Source organism: Aquarana catesbeiana, linkage group LG04 (assembly GCF_042186555.1).
Source record: "Aquarana catesbeiana isolate 2022-GZ linkage group LG04, ASM4218655v1, whole genome shotgun sequence".
NCBI classification, from domain to species: Eukaryota; Metazoa; Chordata; class Amphibia; order Anura; family Ranidae; genus Aquarana; species Aquarana catesbeiana.
Genome location: NC_133327.1, coordinates 690,395,876 through 690,408,265, shown reverse-complemented (window position 1 = coordinate 690,408,265; position 12,390 = coordinate 690,395,876). Strand labels below are relative to the sequence as shown.

At 47.5% G+C, this 12,390-nt stretch overlaps 1 protein-coding gene across 4 annotated transcripts in view; it reads left to right on the top strand.

The window, feature by feature from the left end:
* Window positions 1–12,390, top strand: part of RBKS (ribokinase) — a 92,703-nt gene that overhangs the window by 35,019 nt on the left and 45,294 nt on the right. For all 4 annotated transcript variants that reach the window (XM_073628777.1, XM_073628779.1, XM_073628776.1 and 1 more), the window contains exons 4-6: window positions 1,026–1,089; window positions 5,937–5,999; window positions 8,493–8,657. In XM_073628777.1, coding sequence (XP_073484878.1) covers window positions 1,026–1,089; window positions 5,937–5,999; window positions 8,493–8,657 — 292 coding nt within the window. The remainder of the gene's footprint in view (window positions 1–1,025; window positions 1,090–5,936; window positions 6,000–8,492; window positions 8,658–12,390) is intronic.

Sequence of the window (12,390 nt, the reverse complement as noted above, 5' to 3'; positions counted from 1 at the left end):
CACATCTAAGCTGCAATGCTGACATAGTGGGGAGAGCCTCATCCAGCCTTTGCTCTATAGTTTCCACTCTGTTGCCCAGGTGTGTAGTGTCCTCTTTGAGTTGTGCTATATCTTCTGTGAACGCCTTTTCCACCCTGGCTGTGAATCTTTCCAAGTCCTCTCTAGTGGGGAGGGACCAGATGTGTTTTTTAATGTCCCCCTCTTCTATAAGGTCGGCAATATCCGATCCCCCTGCCCTGGACACAGTGGATCCCGGGGATGTCGGGGGTACAGAGTCACTCACCGATCCGGGTGATGGCTGTGGGGATAGCGCGGCTGGCGTGGTTTGCTTCTGTGCCGGCGCGTGCTGTTTCCCTGTCTTGTGGACCGGCGCCATCTTGGATTTCTCCGGGGCCTTGCCGCGGGTCCCGGAAAAATAGGAATCCAGCTGCCCCTGTTGGGTGTTCTCTGTCCCGGAGTGGTGGGCTGTATTCCGCCGCCTTTGTGACATGTCCTGGGCCGTGTCAGGGCCCAGGATCGCGGGTATGCTGCTGGGTAAGCTGCGGCGGGAGCGAAGCGCGGACCAGACACGTCCTCACAGCTCCATGTTCAGGACACGCCCCCTCCTAACCTTCAATTAAGCTTGTGTCCATTCACACCCGCCTACCTCCATTCCGATCCGCTATAAAAACACACAGAAGGGGATACGTTCCCCTCTGTCTGGGCGATTCGGATCAGAGGGCAGTCCAGTGTAAACGAACAGGTGGTCTCTTTACATCCGACTCCCCATAGAGCAGAGTGGTCTGTGTCCGTGTCCACTCTGCATAAGTGGGGCAGACACGGACCCGTCATCCACTCCACCCACTCCGCTCCGCTCTGCTCAGCGGGGGATCAGCAACGGATCCCCCACTGAGAAAGCAGAGTCCACCCCATGTGAAAGGGGCCTAACTGCACCAACACCAGCAGCCTGAGAGGACTAGGAACACAAGGTTTTCTATGACGGTCCACTGATTCCGGGTTTATTTGCACTCTCTATTTTTGTGCAGGTTGGAGAAGATTCTTTTGGCATCAATTACATTGAGAACTTCAGAAACAATGATGTGTGTACAGGTAATGAAAGCAGCTTCTAGAGGAATGACTTTTAAAGTGGTATGCAAACCTTTATATTGAACTTTTCATATTTGGTCCCTTGTGGTCTGTTAAATATCCCATTCATGTTTATATGGTGTGCAAGGGTTTTATGTCCATACACCACCAAGGGTTTCATGTCCATACACCGCCCAAGGGTTTCATGTCCATACACCGCCCAAGGGTTTTATGTCCATACACTGCCCAAGGGTTTCATGTCCATTCACCATCCAAGGGTTTCATGTCCATACACCACCCAAGGGTTTAATGTCCATACACCGTCCAAGGGTTTCATGTCCATACACCGCCCAAGGGTTTTATGTCCATACACTGCCCAAGGGTTTCATGTCCATACACCATCCAAGGGTTTCATGTCCATACACCACCCAAGGGTTTAATGTCCATACACCGTCCAAGGGTTTCATGTCCACACACTGCCTAAGGGTTTCATGTCCACACACTGCCCAAGGGTTTCATGTCCACACACCGCCCCAAGGGTTTCATGTCTATACACCACCCAAGGGTTTCATGTCCATACACCGTCCAAGGGTTTCATGTCCATACACCGTCCAAGGGTTTCATGTCCATACACCGCCCAAGGGTTTCATGTCCACACACCGCCCCAAGGGTTTCATGTCTATACACCACCCAAGGGTTTCATGTCCATACACCGTCCAAGGGTTTCATGTCCATACACCGTCCAAGGGTTTCATGTCCATAAACCGCCCCAAGGGTTTCATGTCCACACACCGCCCCAAGGGTTTCATGTCCATACACCGCCCAAGGGTTTCATGTCCATAGACCACCCAAGGGTTTCATGTCCATACACCGCCCAAGGGTTTCATGTCCATACACCACCCAAGGGTTTCATGTCCATACACCACCCAAGGGTTTCATGTCCGTACACCGCCCAAGGGTTTCATGTCCATACACCGCCCAAGGGTTTCATGTCCATACACCGCCCAAGGGTTTCATGTCCATAGACCACCCAAGGGTTTCATGTCCATACACCGCCCAAGGGTTTCATGTCCATACACCACCCAAGGGTTTCATGTCCATACACCACCCAAGGGTTTCATGTCCGTACACCGCCCAAGGGTTTCATGTCCATATACCGCCCAAGGGTTTCATGTCCATACACCGCCCAAGGGTTTCATGTCCATACACCGCCCAAGGGTTTCATGTCCATACACCACCAAGGGTTTCACGTCCATACACCGCCCAAGGGTTTCATGTCCATACACCGCCCAAGGGTTTTATGTCCATACACTGCCCAAGGGTTTCATGTCCATACACCGCCCAAGGGTTTCATGTCCATACACCGCCTAAGGGTTTCATGTCCATACACCGCCCAAGGGTTTCATGTCCATACACCGCCCAAGGGTTTCATGTCCATACACCACCCAAGGGTTTCATGTCCATACACCGCCCAAGGGTTTCATGTCCATGCACCGCCCAAGGGTTTTATGTCCATAGACTGCCCAAGGGTTTCATGTCCATACACCGCCCAAGGGTTTCATGTCCATACACCGCCCAAGGGTTTCATGTCCATACACCGCCCAAGGGTTTCATGTCCATACGCAGCCCAAGGGTTTCATGTCCATACACCGACCAAGGGTTTCATGTCCATACACCGACCAAGTGTTTCATGTCCATACACCGCCCAAGGGTTTCATGTCCACACACCACCCAAGGGTTTCATGTCCATACGCCACCCAAGGGTTTCATGTCCATACACAGCTCAAGGGTTTCATGTCCATACACCACCCAAGGGTTTCATGTCCATACAACGACCAAAGGTTTCATGTCCACACACCGCCCAAGGGTTTCATGTCCATACACCGACCAAGGGTTTCATGTCCATACACTGCCCAAGGGTTTTATGTCCACACACCGCCCAAGGGTTTCATGCCCATACACCGCCCAAGGGTTTCATGCCCATACACCGCCCAAGGGTTTCATGTCCATACACCACCCAAGGGTTTCATGTCCATACACCGTCCAAGGGTTTCATGTCCACACACCGCCTAAGGGTTTCATGTCCACACACTCCCCAAGGGTTTCATGTCCGTACACCGCCCCAAGGGTTTCATGTCCATACATCGCCCCAAGGGTTTCATGTCCATACACCACCCAAGGGTTTCATGTCCATGCACCGCCCAAGGGTTTCATGTCCATACACAGCCCAAGGGTTTCATGTCCATACACCACCCAAGGGTTTCATGTCCATGCACCGCCCAAGGGTTTCATGTCCATGCACCGCCCAAGGGTTTCATGTCCATGCACCGCCCAAGGGTTTCATGTCCATACACCACCCAAGGGTTTCATGTCCATACACCGTCCAAGGGTTTCATGTCCACACACTGCCTAAGGGTTTCATGTCCACACACTCCCCAAGGGTTTCATGTCCATACACTGCCCCAAGGGTTTCATGTCCATACACCGCCCCAAGGGTTTCATGTCCATACACCACCCAAGGATTTCATGTCCATACACCGCCCAAGGGTTTCATGTCCATACACCGTCCAAGGGTTTCATGTCCACACACTGCCCAAGGGTTTCATGTCCATACACCGCCCCAAGGGTTTCATGTCCATACACCACCCAAGGGTTTCATGTCCATACACCGCCCAAGGGTTTCATGTCCATACACTGTCCAAGGGTTTCATGTCCACACACCACCCAAGGGTTTCATGTCCATACACCGCCCAAGAGTTTCATGTCCATACACCGCCCAAGAATTTCATGTCCATACACCGCCCAAGAGTTTCATGTCCATACACCGCCCAAGGGTTTCATGTCCACACACTGCCCAAGGGTTTCATGTCCACACACGGCCCAAGAGTTTCATGTCCATACACCGCCCAAGGGTTTCATGTCTATACACCACCAAGGGTTTCACGTCCATACACCACCCAAGGGTTTCATGTCCATACACCACCCAAGGGTTTCATGTCCACACACCGCCCAAGGGTTTCATGTCCATACACCGCCCAAAGGTTTCATGTCCATACACCGCCCAAGGGTTTCATGTACATACACCGTCCAAGGGTTTCATGTCCACACACCGCCTAAGGGTTTCATGTCCACACACTCCCCAAGGGTTTCATGTCCGTACACCGCCCCAAGGGTTTCATGTCCATACATCGCCCCAAGGGTTTCATGTCCATACACCACCCAAGGGTTTCATGTCCATGCACCGCCCAAGGGTTTCATGTCCATACACAGCCCAAGGGTTTCATGTCCATACACCACCCAAGGGTTTCATGTCCATGCACCGCCCAAGGGTTTCATGTCCATGCACCGCCCAAGGGTTTCATGTCCATGCACCGCCCAAGGGTTTCATGTCCATACACCACCCAAGGGTTTCATGTCCATACACCGTCCAAGGGTTTCATGTCCACACACTGCCTAAGGGTTTCATGTCCACACACTCCCCAAGGGTTTCATGTCCATACACTGCCCCAAGGGTTTCATGTCCATACACCGCCCCAAGGGTTTCATGTCCATACACCACCCAAGGATTTCATGTCCATACACCGCCCAAGGGTTTCATGTCCATACACCGTCCAAGGGTTTCATGTCCACACACTGCCCAAGGGTTTCATGTCCATACACCGCCCCAAGGGTTTCATGTCCATACACCACCCAAGGGTTTCATGTCCATACACCGCCCAAGGGTTTCATGTCCATACACTGTCCAAGGGTTTCATGTCCACACACCACCCAAGGGTTTCATGTCCATACACCGCCCAAGAGTTTCATGTCCATACACCGCCCAAGAGTTTCATGTCCATACACCGCCCAAGAATTTCATGTCCATACACCGCCCAAGAGTTTCATGTCCATACACCGCCCAAGGGTTTCATGTCCACACACTGCCCAAGGGTTTAATGTCCATACACGGCCCAAGAGTTTCATGTCCATACACCGCCCAAGGGTTTCATGTCTATACACCACCAAGGGTTTCACGTCCATACACCACCCAAGGGTTTCATGTCCATACACCACCCAAGGGTTTCATGTCCACACACCGCCCAAGGGTTTCATGTCCATACACCGCCCAAAGGTTTCATGTCCATACACCGCCCAAGGGTTTCATGTACATACACCGCCCAATGGTTTCATATCTTCCTTCTTCTGCCTTGCAGCACTGAGGTCATCAGTTTAAATCTCAACCGCAGCACTACCTGCATGGAGTTTTCATGTTCTCTCTGTGCTGGCATGAGTTTCCTCCAGCTACTCCAGTTTCTTTCCAAAAGCCAAAGACATGCTGGTAATTTATTTGGCTTCTGTCTAAATTGGCCCTGGTATGTATGTGAGATAGGACCTTAGATTGTAAGCTCCTTGGGGCCAGGGACTGAGGTGAATGTACAATATGGAAACCGCTGTGTACATTTTCAGTTCTATATTAGAGGATCACTGCATGGACTATAGTCATGCATAGAAGGTTCTAGACAGAAGTCACTACGCCCTGTGCTAGCCCAGTAATATATTGCAGGCTGGAGTTCCTCTTTAATCCTTTGCCCAGCAGCTGGGGACATGGCAGATGTTAGTGATATTATCGCCTATGTATGAAGGAGTGCAGACATTACAGAAAACCATTTCTATAGCCATTCAGCACATCTGTTCTCTATTAAAAAAAAAAATTAAATACTTTCATTTTTTCTTGGCTCTGTCCCGTTGGTTTGATGTGGTGCGTTCAGTATTTCTGGATCGACCTCAGACACGCGTTTTAATATTCCTGCAATTAAAGTCGTTCTGTACGTCCAAATGCGTGACGAGAGAAAGAAACCGGCTTCTTTACTAACATACCTTTCCCATCGCAGATTTCGTGGCTCAGACGGCGGCAGCTGCCACCGGAGCGGCCTCCATTATCGTCAACGCAGAAGGTGATCATTCGTTCTCCATAAGAAGCGGGTAGATGGATAATCACTGATCGTACATATAATGATAGACGATCGAAATATCGATTGATACCGTGAAATGTGATTGGTTTTCCATGAGGTCCAATGATTTATTTTATTGATTTATTTTATTAATTATTGATTGAGCCGCAGAAGATACTAATCTTTCATCAAAAAGATCATCTTTGTATTGTTACATTGATGGCCATCATACGGCAAGTCTGAGTGACTCCCTATTGTGCTTGACTATGTCATGAGTTTAAAGTAGACATGTGCAATTCGTTTAGTTTCAAATTCGTTTTTTAACAAATTTTGACAATTTCGTTAATTCCGAAATCTCTGAATTTCCGAATGTTTTCATTTCCGGAATTTCCGAAATGCCGAACTTCCGAAATGATGAATTTTACAAATTTTCAAATTTCCGAAAATTCTAAATTTCGGAAATTCGGACATTCGAAATTTCGGAAATTCGAAAATCTGAATATTCGAAATTTCATAAATGTAAAAATTTGTAAATTTGAAAATACAAGAATAAGAATAAAAATCTGAAAGTTCAAAAAGCCAAAAATCTGAAATAATAACTAACTAATAATAAATATATTCGTAACGAGTACAAATTTATCTGAAGTTACGAATGATTTGAAATAACGAATGCTGAACAGCCAAATTTGAAAGGAAATTCCAAGACCTATAATTTAATAGTTAGGTAATATTTCGAATTCTAATGATTTTCTTTCTTTTTTTTTTGAATTGCTGAATTTACGAAAATTCAGAAATTCAGAATTTAAAAATTTGGAAATTCGGAAATCCGGAAATTCGAAATCCGAAAATTAGGAAATTTGAAAATCCGAATTTTTGCTTTAACGAATTTTTGAAATTTTCGAATTTCTGGATTTCCGAAAAAAGCAAAAAAACGAATGAAATGAAAACAAACTCATTTTTTGTCAGTGCACATGTCTAGTTTAAAGCACCAAAGAAAACAATGGCGAGATCCTGTATATGAAACCTATAAGGGTATTATGGCATCAAAAACAAATCCAAATAGAAGTCACACCTCCGATAAACAAGAATTCCAGATATGGATATATTTCATTGTTACATTGTTCCAGCTTGGACCAACTTTGTATATACCAGACGTGTAGGGTCCCTCTAGAAGCTGGAAATCACGGTATTGGGCACCTCTACTACACTTAACCACCTAAGGACCAGCCTCGTTTTGGATTTTAGGTGTTTACATGTTTAAAACAGTTTTTTTTGCTAGAAAATTACTTAGAACCCCCAAACATTATTTTTGTTTTCTAACACCCTAGAGAATAAAATGGCGGTCATTGCAATACTTTTTTTCACACCGTATTTGCGCAGCGGTCTTACAAGCGCACTTTTTTGGAAAAAAATCACTTTTTTGAATAAAAAAATAAGACAACAGTAAAGTTAGCCCAATTTTTTTTTTTATTGTGAAAGATAATGTTACGCCGAGTAAATTGATACCCAACATGTCACGCTTAAAAATTGCGCCCGCTCGTGGAATGGCGTCGAACTTTTACCCTCAAAAATCTCCATAAGGGATGTTTAAAAAATTCTACAGGTTGCATATTTTGAGTTACAGAGGAGGTCTAGGGCTGGAATTATTGCTCTCGCTCGAACAATCGCGGCGATACCTCACATGTGTGGTTTGACCACCGTTTTCATGCGCAGGCGCTACTCACGTATGCACTCGCTTCTGCGCGCGAGCTCGTCGGGACAGGGACGGTGTAAAAAATTTTTTTTTCTTATTTATTTTATTTGATTTTATTTATTTTTACATTGGTTTTTTTTTTTTTAAATATTTGGGTCACTTTTATTCTTATTGCAAGGAATGTAAACATCCCTTGTAATAGAAAAAAGCATGACAGGTCCTCTTAAATATGAGATCTGGGGGGGCAGAAAGTCTTCACATCTCATATTTGGACTTAAATGCAATAAAAAAAAAAATGACATTGAAAAAATGTGGCTTTAAGAGGTATGTGCGCAAGTGACGTTATGACGTCGCTTCCGCCCTGCAGTGTCATGGAGACGGGTGGGGGGCCATCTTCCCCTCACTCGTCTCCATGCACAGCAAGTGAGAGGATGCGATCGCCTCCGCCGCTACCGACGGCTCCGGTAAACGGCGGAGGGCACCAGATCGCAGCGGGGGGCCACTCCCGCCACCGATAAAAGAGATCTTGCGGCGAATCCGCCGCAGAGACCATTTTTATCTTGTAGCCGACCGCCAGCTGAAAACGGGGATACCGGGGTTATGGCAGATAGCTGTTGCCATAGCAACAATATCCGTCCTCAAAAAAGGGACGTACATCGGCGCGCGGCGGTCGGCAAGTGGTTAATTTCTATGTACAATTTAATCTAAAACATAAAAAACAAGAAATACTGAATCTTCAAAGGATTCTACAGTAGAAAAGGACCGACAAGCGTATAATACAATAAACATTGTTTCCCCCACAGGTCAGAACGCCATTGTGATCGTGGCTGGGGCCAACCTACTTCTGGATTCCGCAGACTTGGCCAAGGCCTCTAAAGCTGTTTGCGGTGCCAAGGTGATGGTGTGCCAGCTGGAGATAAGTCCACAAGTGTCCTTGGAAGCTTTAAAAATGGCGCACAATAGTGGAGGTAAGTTGTCCAACATCTATGTTAGGCCTCATGGGACGCATTCAATTAGAGCCCCTTAACACCAGGCTACTGACAACTGACCATCACAACTACAGTGCCTTGAAAAAGTATTCATACCCCTTGAAATTTTCCACATTTTCTCATGTTACAGCCAAAAACGTAAATGTATTTTATTGGGATTTTATGTGATAGACCAACACAAAGTGTCACATAATTGTGAAGTGGAAGGAAAATGATAAATAATACAAATAAATATGTGAAAAGTGTTGGGGAGGGGTGCCCCCTTTACGATGATACCCCTAACTAAAATCTAGTGGAACCAGAGAAGTCACCTAATTAGTAAATAGAGTCCACCTGTGTGTCATTTAATCTCAGTATAAACACAGCTGTTCTGTGAAGCCCTCAGAGGTTTGTTAGAGAACCTTAGTGAACAAACAGCATCATGAAGGCCAAGGAACACACCAGACAGGTCAGGGATAAAGTTGTGGAGAAGTATAAAGCAGGGTTAGGTTATAAAAAAAATCTCCCAAGCTTTGAACATCTCACGGAGCTCTGTTCAATCCATCATCCGAAAATGGAAAGAGTATGGCACAACTGCAAACCTACCAAGACATGGCCGTCCACCTAAACTGACCGGCCGGGCAAGGAGAGCATTCATCAGAGAAGAGCCAAGAGGTCCATGGTAACTCTGGAGGAGCTGCAGAGATCCACAGCTCAGGTGGGAGAATCTGTCCACAGGACAACTATTAGTCGTGTTCTCCACAAATCTGCCCTTTATGGAAGAGTGACAAGAAGAAAGACATTGGAGAAAGAAAGTCATAAGAAGTCCTGTTTGTAGTTTGTGAGAAGCCATGTGGAGGACACAGCAAACATGTGGAAGAAGGTGATCTGGTCAGAGGAGACCAAAATTCAACTTTATGGCCTAAAAGCAAAACACTATGTGTGGGGAAACTAACACTGCACATCACCCTGAACACACCATCCCCACTGTGAAACATGGTGGTGGCAGCATCATGTGGTGGGGATGCTTTTCTTCAGCAGGGACAGGGAAGCTGGTCAGAGTTGATGGGAAGATGGATGGAGACAAATACAGGACAATCTTAGAAGAAAACCTGTTAGAGTCTACAAAAGACTTGAGACCGGGGAGGAGGTTCACCTTCCAGCAGGACAACGACCCGAAACATCCAGCCAGAGCTACAATGGAATGGTTTAGATCAAAGCATATTCATGTGTTAGAATGGCCCAGTCACAGTCCAGACCTAAATCACATTGAGAATCTGTGGCAAGACTTGAAAATTGCTGTTCACAGACGCTCTCCATCCAATCTGACAGAGCTTGAGATATTTTACAAAGAAGAATGGGCAAAAATGTCCTCTCTAGATGTGCAAAGCTGGTAGAGACATCCCCAAAAAGACTTGTAGAGAAAGGGGGTTCTACAAAGTATTGACTCCGGGGGGCGCCATACAAATGCCCCCCCCCCCCCCCACACTTTTCACATATTTATTTGTATCATTTATCATTTTCCTTCCACTTCACAATTATGTGCCACTTTGTGTTGGTCTATCACAGAAAATCCCAATAAAATACATTTATATTTTTGGTTGTAACAAAATGTGGAGAATTTCAAGGGGTATGAATACTTTTTCAAGGCTCTGTATATGAGCTTAATGGACCTCCCATTCTAAAAATATGGCCATTAATATGGAGTTGCCCCCTTTGTGGCAATAACATCTTCCACTCTTTTAGGAAGGCTTTTCACCAGATTTTGGAGGGTGTCTGTGGGAATTTTTACCCATTCTTGAGGTCAGGTACTGATGTTGGATGAGAACGCCTGGCTTGTATGTTGTGCCTCACATTGGGCACCAATAAAAATAAAGATCTGGCTTGCAGAGGATGTTCCAGTTCATCCCAAAGGTGTTCAGTAGTGATGAGGTCAGGGCTCTGTGCAGGACACTTGAGTTCCTCCACACCAAACTGGTCTTTATGGAGCTTCTCTCTGGGAAGGCTTTCCATCAAGATTTCGGAGGGGGGGGGGGGGGGTGGGGGGGGTTCGGCAGTAATTTGTACCCGTTTGTGAAATGTAATGTGTTGCGATGAGCCCATTTTCCAGCATTACTCCTCAGTCTCATTCTCACACTCTGATGGTCGATACCAATATGTCCTGCCTGAGCCACAGAGGTGACGGATCCCCCCGAGGGGGCACAGCCTGATTTTAAGCACACACACATTTTTATCCCGACATTAAAGTTGGGATTAAATGCTGGAAGAATATATTTGCTGTACCACCATCGTTTTAACCTTTCTAAAATCAGTCCTTAAAGCTGGATTCTGGGCACAAAAACTTTATTCAGATATATTCCTGGATAGCCAGAAAGGAGATTCACTTGGTTGATTGTCTTTGCAAACCCAGATATTACCTTACAAATGTCTAGTGACATCATCGCTGTGCTGTGCATAGCCTGTGCAGAGAGAAGAGCTGTAGGAGGGGCCCAACAGGCTCCACCCTCTACAATAAATTACAGGTGGGGGTGGAGACAAGACCAGTCAACCTGGACAAGGAGAGAGAGCTGTGGGAAGGGCCCAGTAGGCTCCACCCACCACAATAAACTACAGGTTGGGGCGGAGACAAGAGCAGTCCCTCTGCACAGGCATAGAGCAGAGCTGAGGGAAGGGCCCAATAGGCTCCACCCACTACAGGAGGGGGCGGAGACCAGACCAGTCCCTCTGCACAGGCATAGAGCAGAGCTGAGGGAAGGGCCCAATAGGCTCCACCTACTACAGGAGGGGGCGGAGACCAGACCAGTCCCTCTGCACAGGCATAGAGCAGAGCTGAGGGAAGGGCCCAATAGGCTCCACCTACTACAGGAGGGGGCGGAGACCAGACCAGTCCCTCTGCACAGGCATAGAGCAGAGCTGAGGGAAGGGCCCAATAGGCTCCACCCACTACAAAAAAACCTACAGGAGGAGGTGGAGACAAGACCAGTCACCCTGGACAAGAAGAGAGAGCAGAGCTGTGGGAGGGGCCCAACAGGCTCCACCCACTACAATAAACTACAAGAGAGGGTGGAGACGAGATCAGTCACCCTGCACAAGCATCAAACAGAGCTGTGGGAGGGGCCCAATAGGATCCACCCTCTACAGAAAACTACAGGAGGGGGCAGAGACAAGACCAGTCGGCCTGCACAGGTAGAGAGCAAAGCTGTGGGAAGGGCCCAATAGGCTCCACCCACTACAGAAAACTACAGGAGGGGGTGGAGACAAGATCAGTCACCCTGGACAAGAAGAGAGAGCAGAGCTGTGGGAGGGGCCCAATAGGCTCCACCCACTACAGGAGGGGGAGGAGACAGGACCAGTCACCCTGCACAAGGGAGAGAGCAGAGCTGTGAGAGGGGCCCAACAGGCTCCACCCACTACAAAAAACTACAGGAGGGGGTGGAGACAAGACCAGTCACCCTGGAGAAGAAGAGAGAGCAGAGCTGTGGGAGGGGCCCAGCAGGCTCCACCCACTACAGAAAACTACAGGAGGGGGCGGAGACAAGACCAGTCTCCCTGCACAAGGAGAGAGTAGCAGAGCTGTGGGAAGGGCTAAACAGGCTCCACCCACTACAGAAAACTACAGGAGGGGGTGGAGACAAGACCAGTCTCCCTGCACAAGGAGAGAGCAGCAGTGGGCGGTCCTTATTACAGGAAGTCTCTCACTGGATTACTGCACAGATCTGGGAGAAATACACAA